This window comes from Sapajus apella, unplaced genomic scaffold (genome assembly GCF_009761245.1).
Source record: "Sapajus apella isolate SASKATOON/1434 unplaced genomic scaffold, GSC_monkey_1.0 scaffold6, whole genome shotgun sequence".
NCBI classification, from domain to species: Eukaryota; Metazoa; Chordata; class Mammalia; order Primates; family Cebidae; genus Sapajus; species Sapajus apella.
Genome location: NW_022436946.1, coordinates 40,811,818 through 40,829,145, shown reverse-complemented (window position 1 = coordinate 40,829,145; position 17,328 = coordinate 40,811,818). Strand labels below are relative to the sequence as shown.

The 17,328-nt window shown below is 40.4% G+C and overlaps 1 protein-coding gene across 10 annotated transcripts in view; it reads left to right on the top strand.

Moving 5' to 3' along the window:
• ARMC2 (armadillo repeat containing 2) overlaps positions 1-17,328 on the top strand; it is a 132,126-nt gene that overhangs the window by 30,168 nt on the left and 84,630 nt on the right. For all 10 annotated transcript variants that reach the window (XM_032275089.1, XM_032275090.1, XM_032275094.1 and 7 more), the window contains one exon: positions 13,423-13,499. In XM_032275089.1, coding sequence (XP_032130980.1) covers positions 13,423-13,499 — 77 coding nt within the window. The remainder of the gene's footprint in view (positions 1-13,422; positions 13,500-17,328) is intronic.

The window sequence follows — 17,328 nt, the reverse complement described above, 5'->3', positions numbered from 1 at the left end:
GTCTGTCTATCCGTCCGTCCATCTGTTCATCCATCCATCCATCCATCCATCCATCCATGGATGGAATCTCTTTCAAAGCAGATGAATCTTTTTACCTGCTTAAAAAAAAATCTCTTAAAGCTTTCTGCGTTAATGTCATGGTTTGGAAATATGATCTTTAGGAGGAAAGCTCAAGAGCAGCCAATTGTTATGGAGAGTCAAGGACTCCTCTTGATGAGCCAGGATCTCTGGATTTAGATTTGGTTCTCTCTCAGCCACTTGATTTGGCTGTATTTGGCAAGTCTGTTAACACTTTCAGGGGCTCAGGTTTCTAATCTATAAAATGGAAATAACTCTGCTCTTTTACCCCCATGTCCTTCTAGACCTCACTGTAGGTTGTGGAATGTTGACTAAGGCTTGAAAGCCTTACTAATAAACTATCGAGTGCTCTTAGTATTGTTGAAATCAAAAATAAGAAAAGAGGGCTTCTGGTTAAAGGCACAAAGGCATTCTCTGGAAATCCAATGAAAGCAGCAAAGAATGAAAAACAGAGAAATAAATTTCATCAATTAAACAGAAAGAAATGGCTACGACCCTGAACTACACAACATGAAGCAAACTATACACTGCAGTATGGGCTTGAGTTTTTTTTGGTCTGCTTGGCAAAGAGGCCTTCTCACATTGTGTAATAAATCCTGCTCAGTCCATATTTAGAGAAGGACTGACCCTGTCTTCCCTGTGTCTCTCCCTGGGGTGCTTATGTGGCCCAGGACTGGCTAATCAGAGTTCACCAGCTCCAGGTACAGCCATTGATTCAGAGATGGGTACATGATCCAAGCCAGGCCCATTGCATTCCTCCCTGGGACTTTCACCAAGGACTTTGGGGAAAGTACTCTTTCTCCAGGTTCACAAACTATAAAGATGATGTGGTCTTGGAGCTGACACTGGCCTTTTCACAGCCTTATGAAGAGAGACTCTGAGAGGGAAGTGGTATATAAACAAAAAGAGCAAGGAAGGAAGATAATGATCAAGTTCAAGGATGATATCTAAACCTTTAGGTCCAGCTGTGTCTGAAGCCACCACATCAACATTGTAGAATACTGTTTGGTGAGCCAATATATTCCGTTCCTTTTTCTTTCTCCTTCCTTTTTTTTCTTTTCTTCTCTCTCCTTCCTTTCTTTTTCTTCTCCCTCCTTCAATCCCTCCCTCCCTCCCTCCCTCCCTCCCTCCCTTCCTTCCTTCCTCCCTTCCTTCTTTCCTTCTTTCCGTCCTTCCTTCCTACCTACCTACCTACCTACCTACAGGGACAGTTTATGATATCTTAGATTAGGTTTTATTACTTGGGACATTGCATTCATAAGAATCTAGTTAACCTTCCAAACACTAAGAAATCTAGATGATAACATGGGGTAATTTGAAAGTGGACACATACCTTCTCAGACCTTGAGCAAGAAACAGATTTCACTAAAGTGAGTCTCTTTGTTCAGAAAGGTGTACTCAATTTTAATTGAAGAGATGAGATCTAAGCATATGGGCAGGCTGTGGAAGCAGGGAGTATGCCCCCTGTAAGAATTACATTCAAGATCTGCATCATGAAGTCAGGTGGAGGATGGAGCTAAGGATGACACACACTCCTGGTTACATGTGAGCCAGCTAGTTTGTTTGTGTGTGTTTTGGGGGAGGGGCTTGACAGATTATAATTTAAGGCCCGGCATATAAAAGGGCTTTTCTGTGCCTCATAGTGACCTGCTTCACACAAACCAAGGGAACAAACACTCCCAGGTCAGCAAAAGTAATGGATTTGGTGATTGCAAGTTTAAGAAAATTGACTAAAGTTTAAGCTACAGAATACCCCAGTTTCCTCTCTCTGTGGATTCTGTTCAGTGTCAATAAATAAATGGCTCCGTTTAAAGATAAATACTATTAAGATAAGAACCAATGTGGGACTCGAGCTTAGATATATAAAGAACATAGCAAAAGACAGATGAAGGAAGTGAGTCACAGAAGGTATTACCCTCCAAAAACGTGGAAAGAGTTCAAACAATTTTCCATGGTCTCAGAGAGATGATAGATAATGTGATCATTCTCTTTAAAAAAAAAAAAAAAGAAAGGAAAAAAATCACTCTTCTTTGAGTTATGAGTTTAAATTAGAGATTTTAATAAGCCCATATAAGGAGGTGAAAAATAAGCTTGCAGTATGCAAAAAAGAAATGAAAGAAAAATGTATCAAGAGGAAAGCCACATTAGGAATAAAAAAATTAGAATAAAACAGCTGAAAATACAGTGGGACATGTTGGACAGGCTAGAAGAAATCATACAAAAAGAAATGAATAATAATAAAGCTATGAACGTGATTATTGAGATAGATATGGAAGAATGAAACTTGTTTTCCTGAAGAAGATGATCCTCTTCCTCCACCTCCTCTGCCAACACTATCTTAATATGAATTGTTAGACACTGTTCTAAGTGCTTTATATATATTAAGTCATTTGACATTCACAACTCATGAAGAATGGAAGAGATCAGAGTAGAAAGAAGAGAAATATTACAACATAATAGAAGAAAACTTCCTGGAACAAATACTTAAGACTGAAGCTCAAATGGACACATGGTGTTCCAAGAAAATTTGATATGGAATAATCCACGCTAAGACATTTCCACCAGTGCTCAGCACTAGAACACTACCCAGTAGATACTACACGCTTAGTGAATAATTATTGATTGGGTGGGCAAATGGAGTAAAGTTTCCTATGGCCATCCCAGCTGAACAAGCAAGTCACATAAAAGGAGAAGAAGGCAGGCTGTCCCCTGGTTTTCTTAAAGCATCACTCAGTGCCGGAAGACAGTAATGTCCATGAAGTCCTAAGTAAGATAAGAGATAACTGAAGAACTGTATTGCCAGCCAAGTTGTACAAAGGCAACAGATAGATATTTTCAGTATGAATGAACTGAGGGAATATACTACTCATATGCTTTCCAGAAAACTTATGGACAAGAAAATGATGAGTCAAAATTCAAAACCTAGAAATGAAGAAGCTATGGTAAAAGCATTCATGGTGAGTACAGTAATGATTTTGTTTTCATATTGGATTAAAACTAAACAACTCTGGTTATGGAACAGAAACCTTGGCAATGTGGTTTAATATAAACAACCAAAACCAGCACTTGGGGAAGTGTGAGTACTAATTTCTTTGCTTTCATAATGGGAAATGGATTTGTCAGTAGCTAAAGTCTGAAATTGAAATAGATAGTTGAAAAAATAATGATATCGGCATCTTAATGGTTTCCATTATTTTTTTCTTAACTTTAGAGAGATCTTTTAGAAACTGTAATCTCTTTGTGAATACCCATTCATCTGAAGTTCTGCAGTTCCTTCAGTTTCACCTCAATTTCCATTACTCTGTAGTAACAGAATAAATTTCAAGTGAAATTTATTCTTAATGCTTTTTCACTACAATAACATGTATGGTATGATTCCATTTATATGTATCCATTTACCTGCCCTCCCTCCTGCCCTTCTGTTCTTTCATTCTTCTATTTTTTCACCTGAGTATATGCAGAATTATGTCTGAAATGATGTGGACCACATATTATGATATTTATTTCTGGGTGGTGGGATCCTGGATAATTTTTTTAAAATCGCCTTTGTACTTTCTTATATTGCCAGGCCTTTAAAAAATAATAAATACATCATTTTTTTCAAAAACAATGAAGTGATTATTCTTTTTAAGAGCAATGTGGCTGAGAAACTTTCCATTTGGAAAAGACAAGACACTGGCTAGATTTTGTAGAGGCCCTCTTCGTTGGACATTTTCTGTCCAATAAGCATTTCCTGGTAAGCAGTGCCCTGTGCTGAGGGGTTGGGGGATAGAGGAGTGGACCCTGTCAATGAGGAGCTTTCCAACATGTCAGGCCTTGCTGCTCAAGTGTGGTCCCTGGACTAGCAGCATTAGCCTCCCCTAGGAGCCTGTTAGAAATGCAGAATCTCGGTCTCCAGACTTACCAAATTAGAATCTGCATTTTTATAAGATCTTCAAGTGCTTTGAATACTCGCACAAGGTAGAAGCACTGTTCAAAGATGAACTCGAATGCTAGAGGAATGAAAGGGGAACTGAAAGAAGGCATCCTGAGAGTTTAGAGGTCAGAGCAGCTAATTCTGATTTGAGGATCAAGGGAAAATTCCTAGAGTAGTTGGGAATGGGGGTGGATTTTGAAGGTTGATTTTTGTGAGTGATGGAGCACTGTGTTCTTGGCTAAAGGAGCAGCATAAGCCAGAGGTGGGATTTGACATGGTAGTGGCAGGAGGTATCCTGAAGCTGCAAGTCAAGAGCAGTGTGTCTGGAAGGGAAGTTAGGGGCACATGACGGATGGTCTTCAGTGCCACTCCCAGGCACGTGGGTCCATTGTTTACATAAAAGTGTACCACTGAGAGGTGACTTATGCTGGCAGTTTTGTGAAGGACGACTAGGGAGAGGAGAGCCTGGGACAAAGGAAGCCATTGTAGCAGTTCTAGCATGAGGTGTGAGGGGAGCATGGCACCAGGGGTGGAACTCTGCATGGCACTGGTTACCACAGTAGCATGCTGCAGAAGAGGCCAGTCACAGCTGCTGTTCCCTTTACTGAACGAAGTCCTCACAGATGCAGCACTAACAAGTTGCAAGGGCTTTTCACATGCAGTGCCCTGAAACTGTGGGGCTTTGAATGTTAAGGGGAGTATAAAACCATGAGCCTTTAAGCTAAGGGAATTTAAGGTTACCTAAGTTAACCTAACATGGATAGCTACAAAGCAATATATCTAATTGTTAATATATATAGAACTTTAGTATTAACCAGTTAGTGATTATTGAAAAAAAGTCCCAAGGGGTGTGTGTGTGTTTGTGTGTGTGTGTGTGTATTTTAATCTTGTGCCCAAGCCAACACTATTAAGTACCTTGGAGGATTTTCTTAGAATTTTAATTTTACAAACATTCCTTTAAAATCATGTCCTTTAATTTCAAGTGTTTGTGTGTAGCTGTTTAAGTAGACTGTTTAAGTTTAGTAATTAAGAAAAAGTGATACTCTGGCCGGATGCGGTGACTCACACCTGTAATCTCTGCACTTTGGGAGACCGAGGTCAGGAATTCAAGACCAGCTAGCCAACATGGTGAAACCCCATTTCTACCAAATATGCAGAAAAAAAAAAATTGCTGGGTGTAGTCCCAGCTACTCAGCAGAGGCGGAGGGAGGCAGAGGTTGCTGAGGCAGGAGAATCGCTTGAACCCAGGAGGCAGAGGTTGCAGTGAGCTGAGATCACACTTCTGCACTCCAGCTGGGTGACAGAGTGAGACTCCATAGCAAAAAAAAAAAAAAAGGAAAAGAAGAAGTGATCCTCTGTCTGGAAACCGTATCTGGTGCTTTAGCCTATGAAAGATGCTGAGGGGACCCTCTCTCTGCTGTCCGCCTCTCTGTTGCATTACCAAATTGCAGTCAAAGTATCGAAGATACTGTAAAGCAGGATCAGCAAACTAAGGCCATGAGCTAAATCCAGCCCATTATCTGTTTTTGTAAATAAAATTGTATTGGAACACAGACACACTTATTATTCGTCCATGGCCATCTTTACATTGCAGCAGGGGTTGAGTACTTATGACGGAAACTGTGTGGCCAAAAAGCTGAAAACATCTATCACCTGCCTTGAACCTACACAACTTGAATCCAGTTTGAAAAATGAAGTGGCTTTTCTTATGGCAAGGATAAGTTTAGTTAAAAACTTGCTAAATTTTCTCTTATCCATAAGCATCCTTTACAATTTCCTTACGTGTCATTTTTTACAAAATGGAAATTTTTTAAATTTTTAAAAATTCCAAATCCTGTTTAATCTACCTCTTAATATTTGTTTAGTTGTTACTCCAAAGTCGGAATCAATCAGCCGGGTACGGTGGCTCACGCCTCTAATCCCAGCACTTTGGGAGGCCAAGATGGGCGGATCATCTATGGTTTGAAGTTTGAGACCCACCTGGCCGACATGGCGAAACCCCATCTTTACTAAAAATACAAAACTTAGCCAGACGTGGTGGCACATGCCTGTAATCCCAGCTACTTGGGATTCTGTGGCAGGAGAATCACTTGAGCCCAGGAGGCAGAGGTTGCAGTGAGCCGAGATCATGCCACTGCACTCCAGCCTGGGAGACTGAGCAAGATTCTGTCTCAAAAAACAAACAAACAAAAACTATAGCCCAGGAGCCAAATCTCGTCATCCATCTGGTTTTTGCTTGTTTGTGGTGTTTTCCTTTTTTATAGCTCTTCTGCTAAGAATGGTTTATACACTTTTTAAAATGATTGCATTTTAAATGGTTGCAAATGTAACCACGTAGTACCTGGATTTTCCCGCATGGCCCACTTGGCAATATATATTATGTAGCTCTTTAGGGAAAAAGCTTGCTGGCGTCTGACTAAAGAACCTTAGTCATAATAATTAGAAGAACTGTCAGAATTATAGCAAAATCTGAATTTTATAGTTTTTTTTTTTTCTTGAAACAGAGGCTTGCTCTGTTCCCCAGGCTGGAGTGCAGGGGTGCAATCTCGGCTCACAGCAACCTCCGCCTCCCGGGCTCAAGTGATTCCCCTGCCTCAGCCTCCCACGTAGCTGGGATAACAGGTGCATGCCACCATGCCCAGCTGATTTTTGTATTTTTAGTAGAGTTGGGGCTTCGCCATGTTGGCCAGGCTGGTCTTGAACTCCTGACCTCAGGTGATCTGCCCGCCTCAGCCTCCCAAAGTGCTGTGATTACAGGTGTAAGCTACCATGCCTGGCTAATTTGATAGTATTTTTAAAGAAATGTACTTTTATTTCTTTGGGGTGCATGTGGTCCAGAAGTAGATGTTGTCCACATGATTGACTCATGGATGGGCAGTGGTAACTCAGGTCAGTCCACGTATAGCATTGCCATAGCCACAGCTTGGTTCTGGTTATTCAGAGTGAAATGTAGGACTCTCCTCACTGACTGTAAGAGCAGACTTTGCTTTTCTCTGAAACATATGGACTGAGGAGGAGAGGCCTGGGAATGCCAGACCCACTTTGCTTTCATCAGAACTCCAACCTGGTAACAGTTGGAAGTGAGGGAAGGGCAGAGCAGAGACAATCGCAGAAAGATGCAGCCAAAGGCCTGATTGCACCATGCCTAAAACCCACCCTCCCTGTCCACATTCAGGTTATGCGAGTCAATAAATTCCATCTGTTGCTTAAATCCATTAAAATTAGGTTTTTGTTATTTGTAGATTAAGATATCCTAATGAATAAAAACAGTGCCAATCTGCCTCTACGAAGAATTTCACAGAGGAGCTTTAAGAAATGATTTCTGGAATTATTTTTGGTACATGAAAAATCATTGCAAAAAAATTTAATTACAGTCTTTAGTAATATGGAACAGGAAACTGAGAAGAACAATTATGCTGGATGACTGACTCAAGATCCAAAAACATGTGATAGGCAGGAATGCTTTGCCAAATGCAGCCCTGTGGAATTTAGGAATAACGAGCAAAGGTCCAACCTGGATTGGAAAGTCTACCTTAGCAGCACATGTAGAAAAAGATAAGAGCCACCCACCACTGTGATGTGACCACCAAACCACCAATGTCATTTTAGGCTGCAACGTTACTTAGAACATCTCCTCTCTGTCCTCAAGGCCATAAGACTTTTGGCTGAGTGCTGGATTCCAGACTTGCAAAGGGATCCAGACAAACGAACACTCACTTCGAGTAACTGAGTATCCTGGAAGAGATTTGAAACCGCATCAGATGAGGAATAGTTGAAGGGACTGGAGGAGTTTGCTGATGACATCAGTGATGACAGCCACAATAGTAAACATTTGCTGAGTATTTACCATGTGCCTGGAACTGTGCCAAGCAATTGCCCATCCTATCATTTAGTCCTCACGACAATCTCACATTGGGGAATAGTGTTATTTACTACCCTCTTACACAGATCAGGAAACCAAAGCTTACCCAAGATCACACAGCTGTAAGTGGTTGAACCATGGGATTTAAACCACAGGAGATAACTTTATGTGGGTAATGCAACACTTTTAAATATTTGCAGGATTGTCAAGAAGGAAAAGGATAAAGATTTGTTTTATGCAGTACCAGTAAGTAGAGCCAAGACCAGTGAGTAGAGTCTACAGGAAACCCAAATTTCTGTTGAGTACATAAGTCCATGTAGTCTTCCTTTTTTCCTTAATGGCGTGATTTTCTTTTCTTGATGTCTCTCTTCCCCATTCCGTCTTACTGTGGGACTTTGGCTATGTGGCTGTGTGGAAACTCTGTTAGGCTTCCCCTGCTATCCCATTCCTCCAAGGCTACATTCTGTTATTTCCTCTGCCTGAAATCAGCCACCAAATCCTGTTAACCCTTGATTTGTAGAATCTCTTGAATATGTTCCTTCCTCTCCAGTTCCACTGTCACCCTCAGATCAGTCCTTGTTCCCTCTCTCCAAGCCTCCTAAATACTCTTGTCATCACACGCCCCCAAATCCCATCACTTCCTTGTATAAGAACCTATGATAGTTTATTGCCTCTCAAATCAGGTTCATTCACTGAACCCACAGTGTCGGGCAACTGTTTCCAATACTTCTCAGTAGAAACCTTCTGTGACTGTCTTATTTCCCATGGGCACTTATCCCCTGCCCTCAGTATCAGGCTGCTTAAATCTGTCTTTATTTTTACTCATGCTATCCCCTTCTGAGAATGGTGTTGTCATTTGCTGGTTTAACATTTATTCTTTTATTATTATTACTTTGAGGCGGAGTCTTGGTCTTTCACCCAGGCTGGAGTGCAATGACGCGATCTCATCTCACTGCAACCTCTGCCCCTCGGGTTCAAGCGATTCCCCTGCCTCAACCTCCCGAGTAGCTGGAATTACAGGCACCTGCCAACACACCCAGCTAACTTTTGTGTTTTTAGTACAGATGGGATTTCACTGTGTTGGCTAGGCCAGTCTTAAACTCCTGACCTCGGGTGATCTGCCCTCCTAGGCCTCCCAAAGTGCTGGGATTACAGGCATTAGCCACCGCGCCTGTCCTTTATTATTTTTGAGACAGGGTCTCACACTGTCACCCAAGCTGGTTTGTGCAGTGGCACGATCACAGCTCACTGCAGCCTTGACCTTCTGGGCTCAGGCTATCCTCTTGCCTCAGCCTCCAGAGGGGCTGAGACTACAGGCATGTGCCACCATGCTAAGATAATTTAAAAATTTTTCGTAGAGGGAAGGTCTTGTCATATTGCCCAGACTGGTCTCAAACTTCTGGCTCAAGCAATTGTCTCACCTAGGCCTCGCAAAGTGCTGGCATTATAGGCATTATATGAGCCACCACACTGCCAACTTTTACTCTTTTAAGGCCCGTTTTGTGGTCCACTTCTCCCACTCACTAATCACTTCCTTCTTAGCACCCTCTAGTTCTTGCCGTCTGTTGAATTTCACATTCTAGGACTTTATTAATGACTCTATTGGACTTTTCCATGAAAAAACAGTGGTTCCTTAATTCCTCAGAGTAGATTTTAAACTTCATCAGGGCAATGCCATGCATATTCTTTAGCTCAATAACATTTGGCTCTGGACTGCTTAGACAAGTGATTATTGACTCAAAAGGAAAGAGAAAATTCATATTCTCAGTTTATTAAGTTCTTCCAATGTCATCACTGTACTGCTCTCAATTTAAAATGAGGAAACCAGGCTGGGTACAGGGGCTCACACCTGTAATCCTAGCACTTTGGGAGGCTGAAATGGGAGGATTCCTTGAGGCCAGGAGTTTTAGACTAGCCTGGTCAACATAGTGAGCCCCCTACCTCTTAAAAAAAATTTTTTTTTTTAATGATGAGGAAACCAAAGCCAAGTAATTTGCCCAAGGTCACAATGCTGACATAAGTTAGACCCAGGACCCAAACTCAGGCAGCTTGGGTTCAGAGCCCACGTACTCACCCCACCACACCATGAGGATCACATAGAATAGCAGTTAATCCCAGTCTGTGCTTTTTTTTTTCCCTGACGTTATTATTATTATTATTTTGTTATACTTTAAGTTCTGGAATACATGTGCAGAACATGCAGGTTTGTTACATAGGTATCCACATGCCATGGTGGTTTGCTGCACCCATCAACATGTCAACTACATTAGATATTTCTCCTAGTGCTATCCTTCCCCTAACTCCCCACCCCTCTAACAGGTCCCAGTGTGTGATGTTCCCCTCCCGGTGTCCATGTGTTCTCATTGTTCAACTCCCACTTATGAGTGAAAACGTGGTGTTTGGTTTTCTGTTCTTGCGTTAGTTTGCTGAGAATGATGGTTTCCAGCTTCATCCATGTCCCTGCAAAGGACATGAACTCATCCTTTTTATGCTGCATAGTATTCCATGGTGTGTATGTGTCACATTTTCTTCATCCAGTCTATCATTGATGGGTTGGTTCCAAGTCTTCGATATTGTGAACCGTGCTGCAATAAACATATGTGTGCATGTGCATTTATAGTAGAATGATTTATAATCATTTGGATATATACCCAATAATGGGATTGCTGGGTCAAATGGTATTTCCAGTTCTAGATCCTTGAGGAATTGCCACACTGTATTCCACAATGGTTGAACTAATTTACACTCCCACCAATAGTGTAAAAGGGTTTCTATTTCTTCACATCCTCTCCAGCATCTGTTGTTTTCTGACTTTTTAATGATCACCATTCTAATCGGCATGAGATGGTATCTCATTGTGGTTTTGATTTGCATTTCTCTAATGACCGGTGATGATGATCTTTTTTTCATATGTTTGTTGGCTGCATAAATGTCTTCTTTTGAGAAGTGCCTATTTATATCATTTGCCCACTTTTTGATGGGGTTGTTTGTTTTGTTTTGTTTCTTGTAAATTTATTTAAGTTCTTTGTAGATTCTGGATATTAGCCCTTTGTCAGACGGATAAATTGCAAAAATTTTCTCCCATTCTGTAGGTTTCCTGTTCACTGTGATGATAGTTTTCTTTTGCTGTGCAGAAGCTCTTTAGTTTAATTAGGTCCCATTTGTCAATTTTGGCTTTTGTTGCCATTGCTTTTGGTGTTTTAGTCATGAAATCTTTGCTCATGCCTATGTCCTGAATGGTATTGCCTAGGTTTTCTTCGAGGGTTTTTCTGGTTTTAGGTCTTACGTTTAAGTCTTTAATTCATCTTGAGTTAGTTAGTCCTATGCTCTTCTTGAGAACTGGGAGGCCCAGCACCGCTGAGCTTTTGCATATAAGAAGGACACTTCCTTTTTTCCCCTAGAGGTGGGGATACATGCGTGTGGTTTTTATGTAGGCAACCTCATCACTGGCCATGACCTCAGGGAGAGTGGACCAGTGACTTTAGAAGCCCATTAGTTGAAAAGTACGTTGCTTGATTTTAATTATTGTGTAGGGCAGGTGTATATATTGAAAGGAAGGTCTTGTCCCTATTCTCAAACCTTCGCATTATTTCTAGGAGTGATAAATATGAGAACTTCCTTGGCTCTACAGCCTGACAAACTTGTGGTATTTTACCTTTTCGCAGGGTTGATTCTTTTATTTCTGCCTCCTTTGAGAGGTCCCTGTCCCCGTAGTCATCTTCAATCAGCTAAGAACATTTGCTATCAGAGCTATATTTTTATTATGAACAAGTAAAGCAGCTGTTTCTGAAAATTAGACAATTTTTGGAAAATTAGCTTCATCTTTTTCCTACTTTATGATAAAAGTAAGTGTTAAGTGTTTTTAAAAAAAAGGGTTGAGGGAAATGTTTATGAGGAAAAAAACGGTATTTAGAAACGCTGATCTTCAGGGCAGCAGGAAAGGCCAAGGGCTAAGCTGCAGCACAGCATGGTCACTGGGGGCTCGCTACACAGGAAGCAGAAGCCGTGGCACATGCAGATGTCCACGGGGACCATCACATGTGTAGGCCTTCTTTGTGAGTCGTTTGGAACAGCTATTATATTCGATGGCCAAAAAGAAATTTCCATATAAAACTGGCACTCTTCTCTTGGTATTTTTTTTTTTTTTTACCTTGGAATTTTGTACAGATTTAAAAGTAAGTACTTCTAAGTATCAGCTCTGGCTAAAGAGAAGCTATATCCTTCAGAGACGTTCTCTACATTAAATAAAACTTTTCAAAAATCTGAGCATATAATCCTGCTATTGTCCAGCCACTGCTCTTTTATTTGAATTACAAAATATTTGTCATCTGGGGACTGCCCACATTTATTTTCAGTTTTTTTAAAACATTTAAGATATTTCTAAAAGTATATATATATATATATATATATATATTCAGAGAATATTAATTTAATTTTAAAAATGGAATCAGGGCACATTTTTATGTAGTGGAAAGAGAATTTGTATATTATGAGTCCAAATCTGTCTTTACTATGTGACCTTGGGCACATCTGGCCAGCCAGGACGCAGTTTCCTTATCTGCAGGGTTGTGAGGAGTGAGGAAAAGAGAAAAAGAGACAGAGGTCTTTCCCAGCTCCCAAAGGTTAGGCTTTTATAAATCCAAGCATCCCAGAGTTCATTCTTATTGTTACAGTGACCCCTTGTGGTATATATCCTTAACCAATTTAGTTTTGATTTGCAAAGTAAACTGGAGTTTTTTGTTCTTTCTAGTAACTGTATTTCACGTTGTTAGGCAAATATGACTTGTTTTAAAAAGATAAATCTTACTTGAAAATCAAAAGTGAATTAAAGCACCATATAGAGGCCAGGTGCGGTGGCTCATGCCTGTAATGCCAACACTTTGGAAGGACGAGGCAGGCGGATCACCTGAGGTCAGGCGTTTGAGAACAGCCTGGCCAACATGGTGAAACCGCATCGCTACTAAAAATACAAAAATTATCCAGGCATGGTGGCATGTGCCTGTAGTCTTAGCTGCTGGGGAGGCTGAGGCAGGTTGCAGCAAGCCTAGATCGCGCCACTGTATTCCAGCCTGAGTAACAGAGCAAGACTTCATTTCAAAAAAACAAAAACAAAAAACCCAGCATATAGAGCACCAAACCCCACCGGATAAACAATTCTCGATGGTTTCTTCAGAAACCGTATATTGGCTGGGCACAGTGGCTCACTCCTGTAATATTAGCAATTTGGGAGGCTGAGGCCGGAGGATCACTTAAGACCAGGAATCACCAGCCTAGACAATGTAGTGAGACCCCATCTCTACAAAATATTTTTTAAAAGTATCCAATCATGGTGGCATGTGCCTGTAGTTCCAGCTACTTGGGAGCCTGGGGTGGGAGGATCACTTGCACCAAGGAGTTTGAGGCTGCCGTGAGCTATGACCGCAGAACCACTGTACTCTAGCCTGGGTGACACAGCTAGACCTATCTCAAAATAATAAATAAGAAACTGTATATAGCAGACTTTTGTCATTTACAGAATTAGAAGTGTTTTGATGTTTGTGCTGAGTGCTTTATGTATTCCTCCTAGGGACCAGGGGAAAAGACATGCAAGGGCCTCATCATGCCCCAGCAGCTCAGACCTGAGCAGGCTGCAAACCAAAGCAGGTGAGGGGTCCCCACACTCCTTCATCCACAGCATCTCCACTTGGAGGAAAAACATTTGGACTGATGATGTCTCTGTTGGCCCACTGTTTGAAAACTTCAGGAAGTTTGTCCAATTTGATCACAAATCAACATTTATTTTTATACATTTTTATTATATTCATACAATCTTACCATCTTATCACTACTCAACTCTGATGCCTCAAACATCTATAGATGACAGTCTTAATGATCTTATAGAAATTATTTTGTAAAAGCATTTGGAAAGTTGCAAAACTTGACATTAACATAGTTCTTGGATTCAAAACTTGAGTTCAAGGCATTGCTTAGCCGGGCATGGTGGCTCACGCCTGTAATGCCAGCACTTTGGGAGGCTGAGGCAGGTGAATCACTTAATGTCAGTAGTTCAAGACCAGCCTGGCCAACCTTGTGAACCCCATCTCTGCCAAAAAAAAAAACCACACACACAAAAAAAATTAGTGGGGCATGGTGGGTGGGAGTGGGCTACCTGCAATCCCAACTACTTTGGAGGCGGAGGTGGGAGAATCACTTGAACCCATGAAGCAGAGTTTGCAGTGAGCCTAGATTGCACCACTGCACTCCAGCCTGGGTGACAGAGCGAGACTCGTGTCAAAAAACAAAAACAAAAGAAAAAAGAAAAAAAGGTAATTGCTTACTTAAATGAAGCTATGTTAATTTTATTGAGTGTCCTTTACACTGTTTAATTGAGAAAATATGTAACAATATAAAACACAGTCTAGAAATGATACAAAATGTATTCATGCAATAGAATATAGTTGTTAGAAAAGTATAATATTGTAATATTGAGTAAATTCAGTACAAACATATTAGATGAAAAATATATTGTTTATGGATACACAGCCATGTGGTAAGCATGTGAAGTCAAGTGTAATCATAGGAACCAGTGGATTTAGAATGGTGGTAACCCTTGGAGGGAGAGGGAGGAGGGGAGTGGATGCAGGGAGGCACACATCTATAATGTTTTATTTCAGATAATAATAAGGGAAAGGATAAAAATATGGCAAAATATTAATATCTGACCAAACTAGTATGGGGTACACTGGTGGTGAATGTTATAGTCTTAATATGTTTTTGTACACATGAGATTTTACCATACTAAATAATAGATTTTAAAAATTATTATCTTCAAAACTTAATGTTTTATCAATAAAATGACTTTTGCGCCATCGGGAATTTCTTTACTCAGGAAAATCTTAGATATACCAATTTCCAAGCCAGCATAGTTGCTAAGGATTTTTACATTTACATGCTAAAAACATCAGCCAATCCAAACATTGTGTCAGGTTTTTGTGTCCAGAACTCAAAGCTGTGGTTAACAACTATAACCACTGAGACAGCAAAATCTTCAAAAACATGCTGAAATTTTTGCTTGACTTACCCAATTTCCTGTTGAATCATAATTTTTATATTTAGCAAACCATGAACCTGATGAAAGTGCTTTCTAAAGTATTAGATTGTTGCCCAAAATTGAGACAAATAATAATTTATGTATCTGTGTGTCTCTTAAAAAGCAATCATGTGATTCCATGCTTCATTTTCTGGAGTAACTCAGGGATGGTGTATAAGATGGAGGCAGGGGGAGGCCCAGGGCGAGTGAAGAGGTGGGAGGGCTCTAGCCAGACACAGCTGTGCACTTTGGGATTCCTGGGAGAGAGTTGGAAGGAAACCCTCATACCACAGTGTCTGAGTAACTTCTGTTCTGAGAAGAAGCAAATCTCAGAAACATTCAGAAGGGCCTGTGAGGGTTAAATAAATTGTTCTGCAATTTGTGATTAACCCCTATAATTCAGCTCATTCTGGATAAGTTATCCATTTTATTTGTCTTAAAAAAAACAGGTTGATAGTCATGGTTTCTCACAAAACTTCTCTATTAAGCAGCATATTACATAGAAGGTAAAAAATGCAGACTTGAACTTACTGGATCAAAGTTTGTGTTTCTAGTAAATTTAAGTGCGTCACAAATATGTGTTGATTAAATAACTTGCCTGGCTTATTTTCTGGCTTTCCTTTGCCTTCATAAGTTGATTTTATTTTATTTTTTTTATATATATTTTGGACTTTGAATAGGTTAGTTGTCTGCAAATATGAGCAACTATGTTTTTTATATTACTTGAATATTCATGTTTACCTTTAGAATCCATATCCATAAATTATCAGAGTTAAGGCAGATTCATAAAAATAATGATCCAAAAGATTGAGATACTAGCCTACAAACTGTAGTTCCAAAATCCCTGATCCTGACGGGAAGCCAGTTAGAGTCTTTGTTTTGTTAGTGTGAATGTTCGTATATTTTGCTACAGGGTGCTGCCCCAGAAGACCCTACTGGGTGGTATGTCATATGCAACGTATATACCATATTGACTTTCTAAAATTTGTATGTTTCTGAATCCCAAACCACATCTGATTCCAAAGGTTTTGGATAAGGGATTGTGAATCTGTACTGATGTGAACTAATTTTTTCTAACGACATAATATATTATGGTGAAGTCTTGCATTGGGTTAGATTAGATTATCTGAAACCTTGCTATTAAGGCTATTTACTGCACTGCAAATGTTTAATAATAGCTTTGTTGATAACCCCTTTCTATTTACTTTTGCTGCTTAGGTGATCTTGGATGCCCTGTGTGGGTCAGCTGCTCTTGGCAGTAGGAAGGGTTGATAAAAGGCAACCCTGGACTTGCTGCAACTGGGAGTGGCCATTTCTAGCATGTAGCATAACAGGGGAAGGCCTGCATGTTGGATGGGATAAGTAGATTGTACAGCATCCCTGCTTCCCCTGGGTGACATCAGCACCATTTGATGCTTTGAGGATTCATTTCAAAATTCAAATGAATTTTTTAATATATACTATTATATGTTATCTTTGGATTTTTCTGCTGTTTATACAGATAATCGTGAAGGGACTTTATTGAATTTCTTGATGCAGAGAATGTTATTTTAACTGTGTTAAAATTATTAATATGGATATTAACTAAGGTATGCACATTTAAGATGTGTTGCATATATTTTTCTCTTCAAGAATAGTAAGAATGCATTAGAGGCATTGGAAAATACAGAAGAGCACATAAAAGAAATTATTAACCCCTAATCCCATTATTTAAAGATAACCATTGTTACCCCATTTTACAGAAGAGAGGTGAAGCAGTTTGCCCATCGTCAACCAGCTAGTAGGTGGCAGAGCTAGGATTCAAACCCAGATGGTGACCCCAAACCTGTGCTATTAACAGGCTGCCTGGTCACCTTGTTCTTTGTTTAAAGTAACCTGAAAATATACGGGCTATATACTCTTTTGTTCCTCTCTCGGTCTCTCTGTCACTGTCTCTCTCTCTCTCTTTCTCTCCCCCAACCTCTCACCTTCTGATTGTTCCTGATTTCTAACTCTTTGTGTGACATTTTTAGGGTCCAGACACCTTCTGTGTGGACCCTTAATTGGTACCAGGTCTACCCTGCCCCGAGAGGGCATGGACTCCCTGACCTGATATAGACCAAGTGCCAGGAAAAGGACTGAAGGGGTGGTCTGCAGAGAAGGGAGACTGAGGAATACATCTCCAGCACTGTCCAGCACTGTTCAGGCATGCCTCAGCACAGTAATGCCACCTCCAGCTACAATCAGTGTTTTAGATCTTGAGATACTGCCTGTGTGAGATATAATCATAATTTGCAGTTTCTAATATGAGTTACATTTATTCTCCCCCAACGTTACTCTTTAGTCTCCTAGTTTGCTCCAAGTCAGCATAGGTTTGAGATCAAGTACAGAGGCTGGGGAGCTATATGACCTTGGGCAGATAAC